The 22,600-nt window shown below is 49.2% G+C and overlaps 2 protein-coding genes across 2 annotated transcripts; both read left to right on the top strand.

Annotated features, from left to right (window-relative positions):
- Nucleotides 1–8,139: 8,139 nt before the first annotated feature.
- On the top strand, nt 8,140–8,595 carry IUM83_19389 (Pleiotropic drug resistance protein; the record flags this gene model as incomplete). The annotated part of the gene is made up of 1 exon (XM_067944436.1): nt 8,140–8,595. One exon carries the CDS (start codon nt 8,140–8,142, stop codon nt 8,593–8,595), a length of 456 nt encoding a protein of 151 aa, XP_067785848.1.
- A 9,401-nt stretch (nt 8,596–17,996) lies between these two features.
- IUM83_19388 (Avirulence (Avh) protein) lies at nt 17,997–20,741 on the top strand (the record flags this gene model as incomplete). Its single annotated transcript, XM_067944435.1, has 1 exon — nt 17,997–20,741. One exon carries the CDS (start codon nt 17,997–17,999, stop codon nt 20,739–20,741), a length of 2,745 nt encoding a protein of 914 aa, XP_067785849.1.
- Between the last annotated feature and the right edge of the window lie 1,859 nt (nt 20,742–22,600).

Here is a 22,600-nt window from a genome sequence, read left to right as displayed (position 1 = left end):
ACACCACCAGCGATCATGGCTTTTGACGAGGCAATGTTGCCATCGCGTTCTACGTTCGAACGTATGTGTGTGTACATCAAGGACAAACCCCACAAGTGGGGTACAAAATTATTCATGTTGTGCTGTTCAGCAACGGCGTACTGCATTCGGTGAGTAGCAGGTGTGTCCGACGACACACCTACTTTTTGTTGGCTTCAAAGCTCGGTTATCGTGTATAGTTCATTCTAACGTTTTGTTAAATAGTATCATACAGCTTTGGAGTTTATTGTGGTAAAAAGGAAACAGCAGGCAATACATACTTCACTGATCACAAATCCGGTCCAGCGGCGGTTGCTCGAAATTTGCAGCATGTCTCTGGTTCTACGGCTCCAGCAAGAGGTGAGATGCGGCTCATCGACATGGATCGATTTTACTCGTCGATTCCGTTGTCTCTGCAGCTTTTGACAATGGGTTTCTATTCCATCGGGACCATACGCACGGATCGCAAAGGCTTGAGGATGCTGCTGATCCCAAAAAAGAAGAAAGGAGACAAGAAAAAACCGCCAAAGATTCCAAAAACCCGACCATCGAGCATTGAACGAGGGAGATACATTTTTTCGGAAGCCCTGCAAGTACCAGGAATGAGAGTGATGCGCTGATGGGATACGCGAGCTGTACACATGCTTAGTACAGGTGGTAGCATGCAACCGGACTGCATTGTTTGCCGAAACACGTTGACAGGGGAGCAGCAAGAAGTAGCGTGTCCACGCATCGTAAATGACTATCAGACCTACATAGGAGGGTTAGACGTGCACGACCAGCTGCGGCTGCAGCGGTAAGCGCTGTTATCGTGTATGTACAGCTTAGAGGACCTTCTAATCGTGTTTGATACATTCTACAGGTACTCCCTACAGCTCTACAGATCAAGTACAAGTAGTACTATAAGGTACTCTTCTTGGGTCTGGTTGACCTGGCAATTATCAACTCCTACATAATCTACAATGCTGTTCGCGCTGCTGCGAATCTCCCAAATATGAGCCACGTGAAGTTCTTGAAACACCTCCACCTCGAGCTGTGTCAGCTTCAAGATGAAGATTGGGCTGCACTATGCAGCAACCAGAGCCTACAATCTACGCCATCAAAAGAGTTGGAGACTACTAGACGTCGGCACGCTGAGCACATACCATTGCAAAATGATGGGTGGAGATCTGGCAACAACAATCACGGACGAAAACGCCGTACCCGCGTCTGCAAAGTTTGTTCGCTTCTAAAGGACACTGACAACGATCGTGGAGGTGCCTCTTCGACCTATTGCAGCAAATGCAAGCTGCAAACCGCCTCGAAGAAGCCAATGGCGTGAAGAGTTTTTCTGTGCGAGAAGAAGCGTCATACTGTGAAGGGCGAGCTACTGTCTTCTTTCGACATCTGGCACCGTGCGTGGCGCGATGGTACGCTGGCACCAATGGCGACACGCGGCGGAAAGCGCTCAATCCGTGCGCGCGGGCCTGCGCGGACTGAGGAAGACGGAAAAGGAGGTGAGAGTGACGAGGAAGCAAGTGATGAGTCCAAGACCAGCTCAGTACCGCCAAAGCGGGCCCGTCGCGTACCCGATCGACGTCAACAGAGTAACCAGCAGGTAGCGTCCGTCCGTTTGTTACTTAGTTTTGGTTTGGTAAAATGTCACGCCATTCGGATCAGTTGCATATGTTCTTGTTGGTTTGATTATGCACTCTCATTTCGTATCTGAGTTCAGCTACGACCTGACTCGTCCAGGAACTTGCACCGGCTTTGCTGCCAAGAATACACGTTATTTACCCAAACGTGTATAGTTGGCTGTCGGAACCCATGAGCAAGCTGGACCATACACAATAGCGAGAGGTCAGTCTACCGATGATTGGGTTTATCGTCCGCCTATCCACTGTACACGTTACCGGAATATCACGATATTTGTATGGGAACCCTTATTCGCAGATACACCTTAGGCTACCTAGGGCTTAGGCTAAATTGGGGTACGGTACTACCTCGGGCTCAAGGGGTTAAAATATGCTATTCCGCAATTTGATTGTGCTACTGTATATTTTCTCGTCGAGCAAAGTGTTTAACAAGCTCCTGCGATCATGCAAAGCCGGTTCCGATAGACATAACATCAAATATCTGGACTATAATGTGTTGGTAAAGTGCATTTGATAACAGAGGCAATTTTTGATGCGCATCAACCCTTTGCATCATTTTCGAGTTGTTGTGACGTACAGACAATCCTCTCCGTGGTGAGTTGGAGACCGCGGTGTACCAACTCTTATGCATGCTTACACAGGCACATCTCATAGCAGTCACCATTCCCCGGTCAAGTTGCAAGTTTTACAAAAGTGCAAATGCATTTTTTTTAATTGTGGGCGATTTCAAGAAGCTCTTCTTGAAATGGGTGGCTTCCTCTCCTTAGAAAAGCCACCCGTTTCATGATTTGCAAAAACATCCGGAGTACTTTTCAGGCAAGTTGTAAACCCGTGCTACAGCATCTTAGAACTTCACTGTGTAATATTCTACAATATTGTGGGTTCTACTCCAAACGGCCGGAGCGATTGGTTGAATCCGACATAAGGTTAACCGCACATACAAAATAAGGAAATCCACAGATCCAGATACGTTAAATCCACATCTGGGCAATACGCTGCACTGCGTCATCGCCCTAAGTGCAATGACGCAGTGCTGCAGCTCAGCAACTCTGGCCCTCTCACTTACCTTTTTCCACCACGGCGCGCACGCGTTCTCGGGTCTTTCTGGGACCCGCCGCCCCGCTCTCGCCGCCAGCACTGCCGCCGCCGCCTCGCGTCGGCGACGCACATTGGCACGCCGCAGCTGGCGTACCGTCCGCCGCGTATTGTGCCGCTGCTGGAGGCGGAGGTTTCGCTGTCGGTATCAGTAGCAACCATTGCCTAAACAAGTTTTTGTTTTGATCGAAGAAGTATGGCACTGGGTTTCTCTATGGGGAACTTGGTTGCTTTCTGGAACGTTGGATACACTATCAAACGAAAGGTCTTTCGTGGGTCGTTGTGCAACGAGGCCCTACATGAAGTTTAGCATTTGGACTTCGAGCCTGTATTTCATTAGGTGTACGCGAAGAGGCTTGACCCCTATCGGGGCCAAGCGAACTTAGACGTGAATAGCGATTGCTTGGCAATATTCGCAGCGTGGTGGCCGGACTTGTGGAGGCAGCTAATACCCGGTGGGAAGTGAATGAAGGTACATGGCACACAATGAAATCGCTACCAGGTGGTAGAACGCAGGCACCGCATCGGAATTTCCCGACTTTTGAGATCACGCGGGCATTTTTACGCCATAGAGTTGGGCAAGGGTCGGTGATCGTGGTGTTAATGGATAATACAGCCATACATGGTTATCCGGGTTGCTTTGGAGGTCCAGTGGAAAAGAGTGGGAGAGTTTCGTTGCTACTAGGACGAGACGATCTTCTTTTGTTCCGTGGAGATCTCGCTCATGCAGGAGCCAAGTACGAAGTGAAGAATATCCGTCTTCATTGCTACGTCCGGGTGATAGGTATTCTGCAAAAGCCAAACGCAGCGGAGGATGTTCTGTTTAAAACCTATGGCTGCAAGAATTGCATGCACATGCTTTATTCTCGCCGCGACTTTAGAAAACACAGGTCTGCATGCACTACCCGAGGGACATTTGCCCGCCCTTACTGTGACAGCAGCTACAACATTCGACACTCCCTCACAAAGCACATTGGTCGTGAGCATCGCAATGTGCATCAGCCCCGCTGAGCCCGCGAACGTGATGCAGAGGGGGGCGGAGAGGACGACAGCGAGGACGGAGAGGACCACAACGCCGACGTGGAGGATGACGATGAAGATGGTGATGACGAGGAAGACAACGATCTAAGTGAGATCGACAAAAGTTCGTCGGAGGAGAGCAGGGAAGGAGAGACGAAGTCATGAACGGCGTATTCTCAAGGCGTAGTACGTTTTAGCTGCATGTGTTTGGTGCGTTTGCGGGCGTTGTGTAATACATGAAAGAAGCACACTAGGTAAGTAGCCGAATCAAAGGGCAATACCTGTTGAAATCCGTTAAGTTGGGCATCTTCGGCATCCCCCATTACCGCGTCGACGTGAAGGATAGATGACGGCAGTATTTGTTTCACCATGCAAACAAATGCACTTAAACACATCGCATATCCTTTAGCTGTGCGGCGGCAAACAATGAATATGGCAGCTAGCTGATACGATCTGAAGAATCCGAGAAGCCGTACGTGATCAGCGGATACCCCAAATCACTCAACTTGAATGTAGCGTCCGCATGAAACAGCGTGAATCAACCCGACGCCGCGTACTCAATACAAGCATTCACGAGAGCTAGACTGGTTACTTCGACAACGAAAGAGTCGTCGTCGGTACCCTTGCCAACGAACACATGTCCGTCATCATCTTCTCGATTTCCAAAACAAAACGCTCTGTTCAGATTTCCGGTCGGGCCACAAGCGTTTTCACGAACTAGGTTGCGTACGACTTGAACGGAATTCTTCGTGCCCTGTAAACGCCATAAATATTTAGCGCTGTTTGATATTGGCACAGCGTAGGGTAGCCTCTCGTCGGCTCGACAATGTCCACTGATCACCTCATGCTGCTTAGGATGAGCTGCGGGGGAATGGCACATTCGTCTTGTTGCAACATGAACTCCTTCATCTGGGTAGTTGTTATGGCTTTGTGAGGACCGTCACAGTCTAACTGGCCATCACGAGCATGGTCAATTAGGTCGTGAAATACTTGACAAGCGTTGGTCGTCTCGCACAATCGAATCTTCATAACGAACTTGCATTTTCCATACAGCCTACGAGTTTTGCTTCTACACCGCATTCGTCGCTCTACCATCGTGTGATCTACACCATCGCAAATTTGACATCGACGAGCTGGGGCCGTGCGACCTACGCGAGCGCAACAAAACTCGAAATCCAAGAATTCTCCCAGTGCTTCTGCAGAATCTAGAGTACAGAGGCTCTCCAAACTGTCTGTGCTTTTCACGCTAATATCTGTGGATTTCAACCTTGTGACCAGTTTACCTGCGCGATTCCTTGATTATCTGTGGATTTACCGCTTCGGATGTGCGATTTACCTGTATTGTCTGTGCAATTCTTCTGTTCTCTTTGAATCCAATCACCCCACCAATCACCCCAGCTCACTTGCAGTGATTCGTTTCTGCACACAATCGCCTCTACTAAATACGAATAGAGGTTTACATGTAGCGCGGGGCGATTGAGCAAATGACTCGGGCTTGTATCGGAGCAATTCACGGAACCGTGCGACCTCGCCAAACTTAGCCGAAAAGCACAGTAATTATCCAGATTATATTCAGAGTCCTTAGGCGGATGCAACTCAGGTGCCATTATTCTCCAATCGAAATACCTGCTGAATATGATTTACAAAGCCGTTCTTCACCCGGAACAGCTCTTGATTTTACGGTGAGCGTGCTAAAAGAAGTATATGATACAGCCTAGCGCTAATACTAGACCGCTGTCACATAAACCGGGAGGGCTAAACGCATACGCGTGCGTTTATTGTTGTCGTTGAACTCATCGTCATCGTCGGTGCTCTTTCGCGCGTCAAACGGATTTATCAGCCATTTTTGAGTCGGCCATAGCTATAGAACTAGGTCGTCTGCGATTTGGCTGGGAACACCTGTGTTGTGAAGTGCAGCTTGCCGTGACATGGTCGATCTCGAGTCATAAGCATTGTAATCAATTCTGTAAACCCCTCGCTTTATTCATCCCCATGCGCATGGGCACGTCATCGAAATAATATTTTAATCAAGGAGAACGGCATTTCTTGTCGTTGAGGCCAACTTGCTGCATTTCTCGTCAAGTAGTGAGTTGCACAGATGGAGAGGAATATTTTATATGTATTAGTAAGAAAATATAAGCTATGCGTAAACCTACCATTGTTCTGATTGCTGCGGAATCGGCGATTATACACGAAGGTGGAATCTCGTACAGGCAGGGTTCCAGTCTGTGAAGTAGATCCTGATACCTCCGGGAGGCCGCGCCCCTCCTCGAAGATGACTTCGATAGGAAGTCCAGTAAGTCCGTGTCGACGTCGGCGGAATTGACGACACAGTTGGAAGAGTTGGAGCGACAGCGCGCGGTCGAACCAGAGAAGTGGGTGGCAGGTCTCGAACGGAATCGATTGCACAAGGTGCTGGTGGATCGGGTCTACCTCAAAGTGCGTTTGCGAGTTCTCAAGCGAGTTGCAAGATCCCAAGATTACGTTTTGGAGGAGATCTTGTCGTGACGCCAGCTCCAGACCTTTTGTGGAACTTCAGCTCCCTTCACACAGATCTTCGAATCCGTTGCGCTTCTCAACTGAACGCTGCTTGGGTGTTCGAAGCGCTGGAGGAGACGGTAAACGCGAAGTGCCTCGGTGTAGTTGCCGCGCTATCGTGCGCTTCAAGTCGCAGACGACCTAGTTCAGTCGTGCCGGCATAGGTAGGTTCATGTTCACGGCATTGATCCACGGCATTGATCCGCTATTCTGTCGTCTCTTAATAATTGATTTACTTAGCATCATTAGGTGCTGACAATAACGCATGTTAGTCGGGTTGAGCAGGATCAATTTCCCTGCAGCAGTGCCGCCTTGGCCGCGGGCAGGATGACCTTCTGAGACGGCACTGCGCTCTTAAGCAGCTCATACACTACCTGGTTTAGAACGCCGTGGGCATGCCTCTCAAAATTAGGCAGAAATCGTAACGAAGACAATGAACATGAATAATCTATACCACCTGCATGCCTAATTTGGATTTTGAGCCGTTTGTATCGAACTACCCAATCGGCCTTTTCCAGAATGCCTATTTGAGACCACGGGAAACAAAATGTTACGTATCAACCATTTATAGTTTTCGAGATAATCGCGTTAAAAGTTGACTAATCAAAATTCGTACATAACCGGACATTAAAAATTTAAAAGCGAAAAACACTCGTATAAAGTGAAAACAACTCTGATTCGATTGCGTTTTACACGAGCTTTCCAGCAATATAAAATAAGATAAAATTGAAAAAATATTGAGGTCACACGCCCGAAATAAAATCCGAGATTTCGGGGGCCCGAAAATGGAAATATTTCTTTTCGCCTAATGTAACCCCACGAGTTCTCAACATTTGCTAACAATAAATAGCTTAAAAGAAGCGCGAGACACAGTCATTTCGATTCATGCGGTTAAATCGCGATTCGTACGTAGGTTCATAGGAAACGTTTTTGTTCGCCGTGGTCAACTTTTGAGGTCAAATTAGGTAGGTAGGTAGGTTGCATTCCTAGAGACGCATTCAGCTAGATCAAGCAAACTGAAGTACTGCAGTGACTGGAGTTGGCCTTCCATTGCATATTTGGCTAGATCTGTTCTCTGCGGGTTCTTGACCTGCTTCAAGACGCTGAACTCACTCAAAAAAGCAGCGTCTTCCGCCTCGACGTTCACGTCATCCGGCGCATGCAGCAGCTACAGCTACCAAGCAGCTCATCCGAACAACCTGTTCGCTCGCATGTTGGAGCTGAACCGCGTGACCGAGTCCACTGACAACACAACGCAGCAGAACGGTATCTACCTCTCGCAGCATGAGCGGGACGTAGGCAGTAGAATATTATATAGGTAGTAGCTGTAGCATATATTAAAGCGCAGGGAAGGATGGGGCGGTCGCTGGGAAGAGGGAGTGGACAATGAAAACTGCCTCCCCCCGTGTGCGGGCGGAAGAGCCAGATCCGACTCCACCGCTCGACACAAACATATTAATCAGTCTGTGATGGTACTGCTAGTGTGACGAGGTTCGAGCCGTAAAGAGAGCGAAGCGGACGCGAAGACTACAAAGAAGTCGACAAGAAAGAAGGCCACGAAGCTCACGACTGCGGCCATGGAGAGAGCGGAGTCCAAGATCGGTGCGGTTCCGTCGGATGGAGGTCGTGTGGAGCCAGCAGAGGCCAAAGCGGCTGCGTGCGAGGCAGCGGCGGGGGCCAAAGAGACGGCGGCGGAGGCAAAGGAGGTGGTATCGGAGGTGGTATCGGAGGTGGTAGGGAGGGACGGGAGGTTTGGAAGGCTGGACGCCCCCTTTCGCGCGTGGTGGAGGAGGTAGTGTCTGACATCGTCGCTTTCGTCGACACTTCCGCAAAGATGGTTGCATCGTCGCTTGGCTCGCGTTTGACTTCGACATCTCGTGACAAACCTTCTTCGACCAGCTCTCGCAAGCGGCATCGTGCAGTACTTCAAGATGACAGTGCAGGCAAAGATGAAACAAGTTCTGGTGGGAGAGATGACACTGTGCGGAGCCTGGAGCTGCCTGTGAAGTGCATTATTGATGGCGACGCTAATCTAATGACTACTGGTGCTGATCAATGCACAGAACTAAACTCGGATGAGGACCCATCACTTCCAGGTGAGCCCGAATCCGAAGATGATGGTGAAGGCGATGAATGGGTGGAGGACTGGAATATCGGTGTTCTTACGGATGAGGACTCAGAGGAAGAGCCGGCGGAGATTCCGAACTCTGCGTGTTTGACGTCAGCGAGGAACAAGAAGACGATGGCGATGATGAGGACACACGGATGGGAATATGTTACGTTATGGTGACAATATCCAACATAATTGGATCTCTAATTGATGCGCATACAACATACGAACAACATAGTCTAACTGATTGTGTTTTTCTATAGATCCTGCCAAGTATGGCCCGGACCCAACGTATGCCGGCTTGTACGATGGGCCGTACGGACCCGGTGATAGCGTCATGTCCGTGGCAGATGACCCATTGGCACTTCAGTTTTACTTCATGCCCCCGAAGTTGTGGACGCAGATCGCGGTGGAGAGCAATCACTACCATACGCAGTCAATATCGCTTCCGGCGCGCTCTATTCGATCTCAGCAGCGGCGGTCGGGACAAGAAGTTGAAGATCTTGGTGATATTCGCCGGCGCTTGGCTGCGGTTGCAGATATTGAGGCGTGGGATGTGTTGCGTGCTAGGGCTTTGTTAATTTGGCGAATGTTGGCACCAATTCGGAAAGGAATCGCTGCACACTGGTCAACAAAGCATGTCGGTGCGATGGCTAAAAACCGCTTCAATTTTTTGGGGGGAAGAACCGTTTTTTTACGTGATGGGTTACCTGCCCTTTTCGAACAACAAGTCCCCGCGAGCTCCCGTCGATCGAGCCTGGAAAATTAGGCCTGTGGTCGACGTGCTTCAGCGCACATTTGCCCGTGGTTATCAAACGCCTCCGGTCATCAGTTTCGGTGAAGCTACGCTTCCGTCTCGCTCCAGGTACAACCCGATGCGTCAGTTCAAAAAGGACAAGCCGCATAAGTGGGGGACCAATATTTTCGTCGCTGCGTGTTGCCAAGACTGCTTATTGGTTGAGGTTGGTGCTGCAACTAGTGTGGCTAGCAGAGGCTAGCCACATTTTTGGGGGGGCTAAGTCCTTATGTTGGTAAAAGACGACATAACTGTGGTGGGTAAATTGTGATGTTCAACATAGTGCTAACATTTACGCTATCTCCTACTGTGTCGATAGGATTGAGGTCTACTGTGGTGCTAAAACACATCTACGGACGCCAGTTCCAAAGGATAACAACACTGGAGAAGCGGCTGTTCTCAGGAATATGCTGGCATTGTGCCAACCATCACCGTCATCGCCCTGGCGGTTGGTGGTCACAGACAGCTTCTACACGTCGGTCAGGCTAGCTCTGGAGCTGCTGCATCGCCGCATCTATCTAACTGGTACAATTCAAACCGACCGAGCAGGCTACGCAAAAGATGATGTCACGTCCAAGTCGTACAAGACGGTGAACAAAAAGAAGGAAATGGTCCCCCACAAGGCACTATCAAGCTAGCCCAGAACAAGCATTTCCCCCAGATTACAGCTGCCATGTGGATGGACAGGAACCCCGTTCACTTACTATCGAGTGGAGGCAGTCGAGCGATGGGCACATGCAGTACGTAAAATTTCGAACCGGAACGGGAAATTGGCTAACTTTTTGTGTGTCAATGATAGCAAGACGTATTGCTGGAGAGCAACAAACGGTGCCTGCACCGGAGTTGGTTCTGGACTATCATCGCTGGATGGGTGGCGTTGACATCCACGACCAACTCCGGATGCAGCGGTACAGCGTGCAGCTATGCTACAAGACTAAGAAGTACTACAAAGCGTTGTTTCTAGGACTATTGGATATGGCTTTGGTAAACGCGTTCATTGTGCATCGGCACTACCGCAAAGTGAATAACAAGAGCCCACCAAAGCATTTCGCTTTCTTCGAGACGCTGATGGAGCAGCTGCTTGCAATTGACTCTTCGGAGACGTACGCAGCGATTGAGGTAAGTGCTAAGTTGGTATATCCTACATAATCAACTATGGGATGAAGTTTGAGCTAATATAACACTTCCTTATGTGGGCTATATTCGAGCAGGCTGCCACTCGAGCCCAGGATAGAACAGCATCTCCAAGCCGACCGGATACTTACCAGGCGTCGCCTGCAAGGGGATCGGAGAGTGGCCATCGTCTGGAGGAAAATCCCGACACAGTTGAAGGCGAACAAGGTGTCAAGCGTCGTCAGCGATCGTGCAAGGTCTGCGCGCTGTTCAAGGTCAAACCACGCAAATTTACGAAGTATTTTTGCCCAGAATGTTCTAATGGCAACAAGCGGTACGTTACGCTATATTGAGTTTTACTAATAGCGGAAAATGCATACAGAACTAACGCACTTTATCTAGAAAATATCTGTGCAATGTAACGCGCGAAGGTAGGGAGAAGACGTGCTTCAGTATCTGGCACAACGACTGGGGTAACGGAATGGATATCCTTCGGCTGTTGCTGGAGGACCACAAGCTGCGCAACCGTCCACTTCCATCTCACCCGGGGAAGAATCGTCGGCGTCGCGATTCCGCAGGCGGTGCTAGTGCTGGTGGGGCTGATGCGCGCAGTTGTGAAGGTGGCGATGAGGACGAAGCGAATGAGGACGAAGAATGAGGCGATGATACGACGAACATGACCGTTCTTTACTTTGGTAGTGATGCAGGAATACATGGTAATCAATTGAAACGATTTATTTCCTTCCGACAATTGGTCAAAACAAATCTAGTCACTGTCGCTGGACGTGTGGAACAATAAAAAAATGGGCTACCAATAAACAGGGCATACATTATGTTCTCATAGCCTACATAAGTGGTTTGTCGGATCATATTCTATGACATACGACCGATGTATGTTGACCATGTCTACCAGCCTTATCGTATGTCCACACCAAACCCCGGCGTACTTAAGTGACGCGACATACAATTCTCTATACAATAATATATGGGACGGGGCAAAAATTTACCCTCGTGAATAGGTCCGGGAAGTAAGGGGTTAAGGGGTTAATCCGATATATTTGTAGCGAGTTAAATGGAGTGATTCTCAAAGAGTATTCTTTGTTGAGTTGGAGTTTTTCTCTACGAGTGCCTCTCATCAAGACGCTTACCGCATTTTTAGTAACCCTACACAGTTTAGAAGCCCCCCTCCCAAATATCATTGCTTTTTGTAAAAGTAAATAGCGACCCGGGCACTATTCGGTGAAATCCGTTAGACATCCTTCACTTAGCAATTCGTCCATTTAGCTGCTGGCAACTCAGGATAGAAGTGGTTGATAGTCTTCTCGATATTGTAGGCAACAGCATGGCCTAAGACCTTTACCTTCTGTGACGTGGTAAGTATGAAACAGTCTGCGTCATCACCTTACGACCTTCGCCGAGGTCGTCCTTTTGGACGTCGGCGATGTATACTGTATGCGCCATCGGATGGCAGAATGAGTTTCGAAAAATACTGTTCGAGGTCTGTATGTAATAACTTAGGGTGCACGGTGGTCCTTCCCCCGTGGACTCTGATTGGCTACATATGGAGGAATGTGCACCGTACTGTGTACCGTGTAACTTATGGACCATAAGTTATGGAAGTATTACAAGTCAGTACTGTACTGGACAACGTTCATGTACTTATTTTAATAGACCGTTTTATTCCCCAAAACTGCTGTCTCGTCGTCATAAGCGCTGAAATCGCTTTACTAACCGGCTTTCTTTTTGATTTTGAACAGAACTGTAGGTATATTGACTGAAACATGAAAACATATATCTACTGTCAGTCCAGTGAGGAGAGCTGTATCCTTCGTTACTATTTTCCACTGCAGTACTGTACGTCCAATGTGGGCTGCCAAGACTACCGAATTTGAAATTTCCTACAGCAGACATAACTCCTAAAGCACATCCCTCACTAGTCAATCATGTTCAGCGGTGCGTCCACCTCATCACTCGAGATTAGTGATGGGGACGTAAACGACGGAAACTTGCCTTAAGGAAAAAAAGGTGCTGAATCTAAACGTTAACGTAAGTTTACGTCAATATTTACTGTATCCTACACAACAGCTTCAGTCTGCGATCCCCTTCCCCCTCCCTGAGTCGAGCTTGCTGGCTGTTCTTGCTCACACGACCGTGTTCACCGTGCTGCCGGGGTCTCACCTCGACACGTAGTCCGAACTTGAGCTGCTTCTCGTGCTTCACCCGCCAGCCCAAGAGTTTCTTTGCTGACCTATTCGAGTCAATGCCCGTGACCAACTTTACGCCCAAGTCAGTGCCCAAGTCCGCTCTCAAGCTCGTGCTCTAGTTCGTGCCTGTGCCCCCCATTTGTGCTGTTGGCCGGACGTGCAATCACGTCCGCGTCCGAGGAGCTGCCCGTGACGAAATCACCGCAAGTGTCAGGGCCCATTATTTGTGCCCTATTACGTTTCGGTGTCAGCTCAATTGGTATTAGTGACACAGCTGTGGAGATTCTTTTGCATCGAGGTGGATTGAACTCAAGTTTCTGTGGAGCTGTTTTGTGGAGTTTTCGTTTGAATAGCGCGCATTACATTGATTGTGCTGTGTAACACCACGACGGACAACTCGCGGCAGGACTCGCCAGCACAACTGCATTTATTCGATATGCCGCGCGTTCACAAGGCAGCATATTGGTCGTTCGTAAAGCTTGTAGCTCCAAGCGCACATCTCCCTCCAGGAAAAGTTAAGTGGTCGTCGTCGGATGCGTCTTCTGCGTACTGTACCGAGTGTAAAGTTTCGTTTTCCTTTAAGTCAGGAAGCAGCGCTGATATTAGAAAACATTTAAGTGAAAAGCACCCTGGGATTTTGATTAAAGCGAGGGGAGTGATGCCACGAAATACTGCGGCCAAGCTGGTGCATGATGCAATCACTTCTAAGAGGAAGTCTTCGATGCCGTTTCTGTCACCAACAAAGCGTTCCAAGAAAGCCTCACCAGTCGAAGAAGAGATGGTTACGCGTGTCCTCGTTAACTGGATCAGTAACAACTTGCGGCCGCTGGGTATCATAGAAGATAAGGAGCTCCGCTTTTTTTCAACATTGATACAAGCTATCAACGGCATCTATGAGATGCCATCTCGTCGTACAATTACCGAGCGACTACAGACTTACGCGCAGCAAAAACGAAATGACTTGAAAGTGGGAATCGTTGCAAGTGCCGTGTTCTACTGCCTCACCACCGACATCTCGACGTCTCGCACAACTGAAAGTTTCTTGGACCTGACAATTCATTTCGTGACTGCCGTCTTCAAAATCAAAAGTCATACACTGGAAATCGTTAGTTTTCCGGGGAAACACACTGGCGTTCAGATTGCAAATATGATAAGGAGCTTGATGCTCAAGTGGGGATTATACCCGTTGAAGCTCACCAAAATTGTCCGTGATAATGGTTCCAATGTTGTTAAAGCATGCGACAAACTGAGCGTTGCCCACTTCGGTTGCGTGGCACACACATTGCATCTTGTTGTATCAGGCACCCTATCGAAGACAAGAGATGAAGTGGAAGACACAACGCTCGGACAAGCGCAAGGGGTCCATTTTGATGATCTTGCAGAGCCCGAACCTGGTGAAGAGCGATGGATAGAAGACCCAGAAGTTGAAAAGCATACAATTGAAGAGTTGGAAAATCAAATTGAGCTACTGGAGTTTGAAACTACGTCTTCGTCTGTTGCGTCTCCATACGAAGAATCGGTGGATGTGCTGACTGATGACTCTCTTGATGAAGGGTTACTTGATGGTTGTCTTAGTGCTCGAGCTGTGGCTCAAATCATGAACGGAATGAAGCTAGCCGCGTCTGAAACGAGAAAACATGTAATTAGTTTCCGCAAGATTGTAACTTTTTTCAACAAGAGTACGAAAGGGAAGTCCAGGTTAAAGGCTCTGCAGAAGACTCCCCAGCCTCTTACTGTGATTGCAGACGTGGCAACTCGGTGGAACAGCACTCATCATATGCTTAGAAGACTTCTAGAGCTTCGACCAGCACTACACGATTTTCTGGAGTACATACAAACCTCAGTAGGAAAGGAAGAGTTTAGTGATGTCAAGATAGCGCGTCCTACTGGGTAGATGTGATTCCATATCCAATGCCTTGATAGGCTCCTTGTCAGCTTTGATGGCATGACCAAACTTCTATCTGGTGAAACCTATGCAACTATGCCGCTTATACTACCCAGTCTCAGACTACTTGAGATGCGCTTGCAAAGCAAAAAAGTGTTCGCAAAAGTTGCCAGTGGGCACGCAGGTGAACCATACTATGGACCTACGCTTAAGCGGATGCACTTGGTTCGTCGATTTTTTCTGGTTCTTCTCCGTAAGCGTTTTAGCAAATTACCGGCGGACGTAAAGTCCTGTTGTCTATTAGACCCTCAGTTTGCTCATGGAAAATACTACCGCGATGACGAAAAAGCAGCAGCGGGGTTGTTTGTAGAAAACGAAGCCTTGCGTCTTGCTGGTGCTGTTGTCGTTGATGTGGATCTTAGCATGAGTGTGGATATGAGTAGTGAGGATGAGGATGATTTTACAAGCGAACTACTTGGCTTAACCCGCAAAGCATTAGACCAGGAGCATGAGTCTGCAGAGGATGTGACACTGCGTGACAAAGTGAAAGCTGAGATAAAAATCTACTTCGACAAATGCGAGCTCCTTGAAAAAAACAAGAGTCAGACCAGAGCACGTGAAAAGACAAAGCCAACGAAGCTCGTAAACCCTCTGAAGTGGTGGAAGTCCAATGCAGGTGATTTTCCGCTGTTGTCCCCGGTAGGAAGAAAATATTTTGGAGTTGTTGCCACATCGGTCCCATCTGAGCGCTGTTTTTCAAGTGCTGGTAATGCCATCACCTCTCGCCGTAACAAGCTGACTGGCGACAACGTACGAGACATCATTTTCCTTCACAATAATCAAGCAAGTGATACGGAGGATGATGAGAGTGATGCCTCGAGCAGCTAAAACTCCGGTCCCATAAACAAAAAAAACATTTCCGATAGTAGTATAGTTATTAAACCACTATCTGTTCCCAACCTCAACTTCGAGAGTAGGTAGCTGTCTAAATAACAATAAATACAAATGCATTGGACAGTATAATTACGATGCGGCATGTTTCAGCACTTCTGCGGCCGAGCGCAACGCCAGCGTACCTGCCGTCGAGCACGACGTCAGGCGCCCCGCGCCTTCAAAATGGGTACACGATAACATTTTTAACATGTTTGCAAACTCGATATTACGTGTGATGAACATAAATATTATGCCTCCTAAACTTGATTAAGTACGAAACGGGAACAAGTCGACGGGAACGGGAACAACGCCAATTCACGTAAACTGGGTTTACGTCCCCATCACTACTCGAGATCACCTAAATGACAGCATGTAATGCAACAGAACCGAGCCAAAACAGCCAGCTATTTTGCAAAGAGCGAGCAGAATGCCGATATCCACCGAAAAAGTGGCAGATTTACTCGTGGTTCATGCAGCGTGACTTCATAGCAAAGCAACGTAAGTCGGGGACAGCCTCCCACTTTAATGCTCGTGCAATGAGGGCGAGAGCTACATTGCTGCCGGAGGTTGAGGAACATCTCGTCCGCTGGACCAACTCTACGTAGCGAAGGGAGTGACAGTGCTTGCAAACGTATCGGCTGACCGCGATATCGATACACGGACTACCAACGAGGAGGAAGCCTAACTACATGAGTTCACGTGCATCGTTGCATTTGTATTCGTTATAGGACTGTTCTTATGCAGTGTACCTGTACATCTCGTGTACAAGTGCAACGCGACAACTTCAATGTTCCTGGGGTATCATGTAGGAATTCTCAAAGTACAAACAACGACGGATAAATCCGGGTGACACTAAAATCCGGGTGAGACAGATCCCCATTCGATCCCCAAACAAAATCTAACCCCATTTTTATCCAATGAAATGCTTAAATGAATTATTTTAGAACCAATCAGAAAGTTAAAGATAATGAGCTAAACTCCTTTGCCGACACAGTAATTTGATGTCAGTTGCGCAATGAAGCGCATCGAGCAAGTGACGGCTACAGGGTACGGAGCGGCACAAGTGGGCCAAGTGGAGGCCGGTGGTGGCCCCCAGACGGGCGGCCAGCACCTGGTAGAGCCCTCCCAAGGACGTGCTGAGTAGAACCACGTAGAGCAGCTGGTAGCGCGTGTAGGCGCCGCTCTGCAGGTCCGCCTCGATGTACCCCGGGTCCAGGAAGGTCATGCTCATGAGCCACCCAGTGCCCGTGGCACGGACCAGCTCAAGTGCCGCCGTCTTGGGGACGTGGTGGGGGCATCTGGAGCATGCGGGGGGGGGGGGGGGGAGCGAGCAACGCCGAGGTGTGGGAGGTCAGCATGACGCATATCCGGGTGTGAGGTTGCCTCAGCGTTGTGCCAACAGCTTAGTGCTAGTGTCATGGGGCCACTAAAAAGCGAAGCTAAGATATAGTGCTAAAGCTACTGGATGCACGGCAAAAGAAAAACGCCTTCGTGCTATTCATGCCACTATTGCTGTGTGGAACGCCATACCGACAAAGGCGATAATTCGCAGCATGAAAAAAAAACAATTCCTAGGTACCCTAAGGTAACAGTCTAAAAAGACGGATTTTTTTTGCTTTTCCATACGGTTTCAACTTCGTTTTCTGTACCATAGGTTAGTTTATCAACCAATCCAGTCGCAGCATTTTTACTCTCCGGATTTTTTGTGTCGGGAGCGGAGATTGCCCTATAGTATGGAGGTTGTCATTCTGTGAGTCCGAATTTATCCGTCGTTGTCTGTACCGTACATGTATTCCATTGCGTCCTCTCGATCCCCACTTTTGTGCGGCAACGACAATCCCAGATGTCGTTTTGACATCCGGTCCAGGAACACGCCGCCGGGTGTTTCTATACACTTATACCAATACAGGTGTCCCCGCTGAATCTGCAAAGGTGGGACCAAAAAAGACTGCGAGGTTACAATATCTGCACAGGTTGCGCATAGACGCTAATGTACTGCTTTTATAGACGCTAATGTACTGCTTTTTAAAGAATGTTTCTTTTGTAGTTTTCTAAGCCTTCGTTCATCCCGAATAATGCAATACAAAGTACGCTCAGACAGAGGTCGGGAAAAGTCGAAGGCTCGAGTTGCCCAGTCAGCAAGTGCGTGCATGCTGAAAGATCGGTTGCCGGTCTGCTTGTGCGCCATCTCGCACACCATGAACTCCTCACCCAGCGTCAGGAGCACCTATGCCTTCTTGTTAATTTTGGGCTGGTTCGTCATGAGGACTTTAGGTAAATGGAGTTGGTTGTGGTGCACGCTGCATGTCCTGCAAAATATAATGTTCGTTGTGGGCCTTTCATTTGCTACCGTGTTCTAGCATCTCGATCTTTCCCCCAGAGAAACATTTTCCCGCAATGATCTTACTAATTCAGTACATCTCACCAGACAGCTGTGGCAAATCTTGTGCACTTGCAGACTCCCGCACACTCTGTGTTCGCGGCAGATAGCCGATGGCAGTTGCAGATTCAGCGGGGACACCTGTACATATTACCGGTATATCCTGTCCTGGTTGGTGCAGCTGTCTGTCAGACCTCGATTCGTTCTAGGTGCACTATTAATACAGTGATACGGTCACTCATTTCGCGTTTTGGTGTTGTGAGAGTAACCATGACCCAAGTCCTCTGGGCCGCGGTTCTGGCTGCTGCTGCTGTCCTCACCAACGCCGATGCATTTTTCGTCACAGACTCGAAGCTCTCGCTCCGTTCCGACCCGTCCGACGTCTACTTCAACCGATTTCTGAGCGTCAACGATGAAGAACGAGCGGGGGTGTACTTCTCCATCGTCGAGAAGGCGAAACATCTGTGGCAGCCTTCCGTCTCGGCCCAACAACTCTCGAAATGGGTCACAATCGGGAAACCTGCCAAAGATGTCTTCGTGCGGTTGGGCTTGACCAGGGTGGGCGAGAAGCTGTTCGAGACCCCGCAGTTTTTCACCTGGGCCAAGTACGTGGACAATTCAGCCGGAACATCCAAGGCGCCAGCGATGATCCCGATCCTGAGGGCCCAGTACGGCGACGACGCCCTCGCTCGGATGATCGCTGCAGCCAAGACGACGGGGAATGCGGATGTCAAGAAGTTGGCCACTAGATTAGAACGCGAACAACTGTACGCCTGGGCGGCCAAGGGAAAATCTCCGGACCAGGCGTTCACCTTCTTCAAGCTCAACAAGGCGGGGGACGACCTGCTCTCCAGCCCGCAGCTGACCACGTTGGAAGACTACCTCGGGATCTTTAACAGTAAGAACCCCGACAAGAAGACGACGCTGATCGCGACCATGGTCAAGAGCTACGGTGACGACAGTGTGGCCAAAATCCTTCAAGCGGGGATGAAAGTGCCAGGCACTGCAGCCGACGCCAGAAGGCTCGATACCGAGCTGGTGGAGCTCTGGCTGGCCAATGGCAAGTCCACGGACGACGTCTTCAAGCTGCTGAACCTCGACAAGGCGGGGGACAAATTGTTCAGCAACCCGCTCTTGGTCACGTGGACCAAGTACATGAACGCATTCAATGAGAAGAACCCCAGCAGCCCAGCCTCTCTGACCGCAACATTGGCGGCGCACTATGGAGACAACGGCGTCGCAGCGATGCTCAAGTCACAAGACGTCCACAACATTTTAGCGAAGATCAAACCCGAGGAGACACTGTTTGACAACCCGCACTTCCTCTTGTGGGTCCAGTTCGTGGACGACCCGAGAAAGACCCGAATGGCGACGTCTCTTATGACGTCCCTTACCGTGAAGTTCGGCGACGAAGCGCTGATCAAAATGATCGAAGCGGCCAAGAAGGTCTCCCAGACGAAGGATGTGGCCACGAAGCTCGAGACGCAGCAGTTCCAGTACTGGGCCGCGATTAGGAAACATCCTGACAATGTCTTCAAGCTGTACGCGCTCGACAAGGCCGGAGACGACCTCCTCTCCAACCCACTGCTGGCCACGTGGTCCGCCTACCTCAACGTCTTCAACAAGCAGCACGCTAAGGAACAGACGACTTTGATCGCAGCTATGACCAAGAGCTACGGCGACGAAGGCGTGGTCAAGATCCTCGAAGCCGCGAAGAAGGTCCCTGATACGGCCAAAACCGCCAAGATGCTCGAGTCCAAGCAGTTGCAGCGCTGGCTCCGGACGGACCCCGACGACGTCTTCAAACTACTGCGTCTCGACACGGCTGGAGAGAAGATGTTCAACAGTTTGTCGTTGAACGCATGGGGGAAGTACGTGAGTGCCTTCAACGCGGATAATCCGGAGAAGAAGACGAATTTGATCGCGACAATGACCACGCACTACGGCGACGAAGGCGTCATTGGCCTGCTGGAGGCGGCCAAGAAGGTGCCGGGCTCGGAAGCGATCGCCACGAGACTGCAGAGAGAGCAGCTCCAGTATTGGTTGAGCATAGGCAAAGAGCCAAAATATGTGTTCAAACTGTTCAAGCTTGACAAGGCGGAGGACAAGCTCTTGGATAGCCCTCAGTTCAGCACTTGGGCCAAGTACTTGGATGACTTCTTCAAGAACGGCGACATGGATGTCGCTGCCTTCAAGTCGATGCGCTCTTACTACAACGACGAAGAATTGGCCACGATGATCCTCGCCGCAGAGAAGAACCCAAGTACGAAAAAGATCGCCCACTGGACGGAAGAAAGCTTGTTTAAGGGCTGGATGGCAAGGATGACGCCAGGCGAAGTTTTCCGGGGCCTGCATCTCGAAAAAACCAAGGACAAAGTGTTCGAGACTCCGCTGTTCGGCTACTTTCAGAAGTACATGGATCGTAAAACTGAAGGGATGCGCGATAAGGATAGTGTGATGATCTCGGCGATGACGAGTGGCTTCGGCGACGAGGCCCTGGCATCGGTTCTCATCGCAGCGAAGGAGGTCCCGAGCACAGAAAAACTCGCTACCAAGCTTCAGGCCGGCCAGATCCAGTTATGGCTAGCCCACAAACAGAACACGCCTGAACATGTCTTCAAAAAAGTTTTGTTTCTGGACGACTCAGTCGACGACATCCTCACCAACCCGTTGCTTAACACTTGGGCCAGTTATTTGGAAGCATTCAATGCGAAAAGGCCCCTCAGTGAAAGAGAGTCGATGGTCGGCATCTTTAGAGCTAGCTTTAGCGATGAGGAGCTGGTCACGATGCTCATCGCAGCAAAGGAAGTCCCGAGTACGAAGAAGATGGCCACGGACTTGGAGGCGGCGCTGCTCAACCAGTGGGTTACAGACAGAGAGCCTCCGGCAGCCGTCTCCAAGATTCTAACCTCAGGAGGAGTGGAGGATAGCACGAAGGCAAAGCTTCTCGAAACATATTCGGCCAAATTCAAGGAGAAATACGGAGGAATGTCCATTTCAGAGGTAACGAGGTGATCTTTTACAGATAATACTTCTACGTAGTCCTTGCACTTCAATACCGGGTAGTTTTCGGGAATGTCACTTACCCAGGCAGTCATCCGCGTCGAAATGCTTCCCGACAGAATCGATCGGCTTAGCTTCTGCGACGACACCGATTTTTTTTTTCACGCCGTCATGCTTTGTCTAAAACATTACATGTACTAAACTCGCGAGCTGCATGTACACCACGGTACAGTATGAACATGACCCGAGATTTCCAGGTAGGTTGGCCGCGGAGGTTTAAGACAAAACACGAATTTATTTACGGTGTATGAAGCTGCTAAGCAGCATATTTCTTACCGAAATAAGTACCGAACATGTGTAGAACAAGTTTAGTGTAAGCGACGTCAGTTTCCTGGGATTGTAATACTTCACTGATTGCAGAACGGCCCGATTCCAACGAGTGCTGGCGCGAATTCAACGACCACGCGCTCTACAGAATGGATTCGTACGTGTTGAGCAGGTAGCTAAAGCACAGTTTTGCCAAATTTGTCGCCATTAGTCACAAAACGATTGGTGACGACCCCGGCGTCCGAAATCGCAGTACTCCCGGGTCGTCTGGGTCGTCTTCACAATGCAGAGCCCTTCAAAAGGGGATTTCGGCTAATTGTTGTTGGTTAGAGATCACGTGCGGTGCATCTGGGATACAAGGTGAGACCACAAACAAAAGAAGCTTGAATCACATCACGCAGCGTGATATTTGCAAAATCTCCACTCTGATTCAAAGTCGACGAAATTTTCTGGCCCATTACTCCACCTGGCATCCAGGACGTAAGACGTTTTAGTCCAGGAACCAAAAATGCGTCGAAGTTTCATTGTGTTGCTTCTCGCCGTTGTACATGTACGTGCACTTGTGGTGAGGTGTCGGCCAGCTCTGATCAGTCGAAGACTGTCCGTTCTGATGATGATACTGGCCCAAAATACGACAACACCGGCAGGGTATTGCGGAGCCACGAGCAAATTGGAGATGACATTGGTGACGAAGAGAGAGTCCTTGGCAGCACGCTTAAAAAACTGATTGGCTCAAGAACAAGGCATTTAAACTCGATCTCTATAAGAAGTGGGAAATCCAGAAGAAGGTAAAGACGGATATCTTCCACTCAGGCGAGGCGAAGTTGTTGTTTGACAACCTCAATTTGTTCAGGAAGAGCCCTGCATCCTCTGTGAAGGTGAAGAAGCCTCAGAACGCAAAAAAAATGGCTCGTTGTAGCGCGATTCAAGGCGTCCGCACCATCGATGACGAAGGAAACGTTGTCCACAAGGTGGTAGGTTTCAACGCGAAAGCGTGAAATTGCAGTATTAAGGCTTGGAAATTGCAGTACTATCCGATAGGGCCGCAGGGGCTGAGATAGCAGAAAAGTTAAAGCAATCTTCTGACATCAGTTAGAAGTTTGCCGGCGTTCAACTTTCGCGACCTCCTGCATTAGCTCTACCAAAGCGAAAGCAACACACTACATACATCTATTATACTTGTTTTTTTTAGCCGTTTGCATGCGACTTAAGCACCGCGGTTGCGGTGCCAGCGCCATGAATAGCTCGATATCTAAATAATTCATTGTGGGGTTAATGGCAACGCACATGCCTATAACTTTACTACCTTCGCGCTGCCAGTATAAAATACGAAGGGCTTGCGAACTACAAATTTTGTACTTCATTGAAGTAGTTTTGCTTTGTCGGCAAGCAAATCTACCCTCAGTACTTCATTATTTAATACTTCTAAGTACTTTTTACTATACCGTATCATTATACGGCTCGCACGAGCGTTTCGATATCTAAGAAGCTCCTTTCCTCACTGTGTATCGTGGGTAACAGATATTGTCTAAAATGCATTTTGA

The sequence above is a fragment of the Phytophthora cinnamomi genome, assembly GCF_018691715.1.
Source record: "Phytophthora cinnamomi strain GKB4 chromosome Unknown Contig75, whole genome shotgun sequence".
Lineage (NCBI taxonomy): Eukaryota > Oomycota > Peronosporomycetes > Peronosporales > Peronosporaceae > Phytophthora > Phytophthora cinnamomi.
The sequence above is the reverse complement of the archived record's forward strand: the minus strand, read 5'-3'. Positions and strand labels throughout refer to the sequence as shown.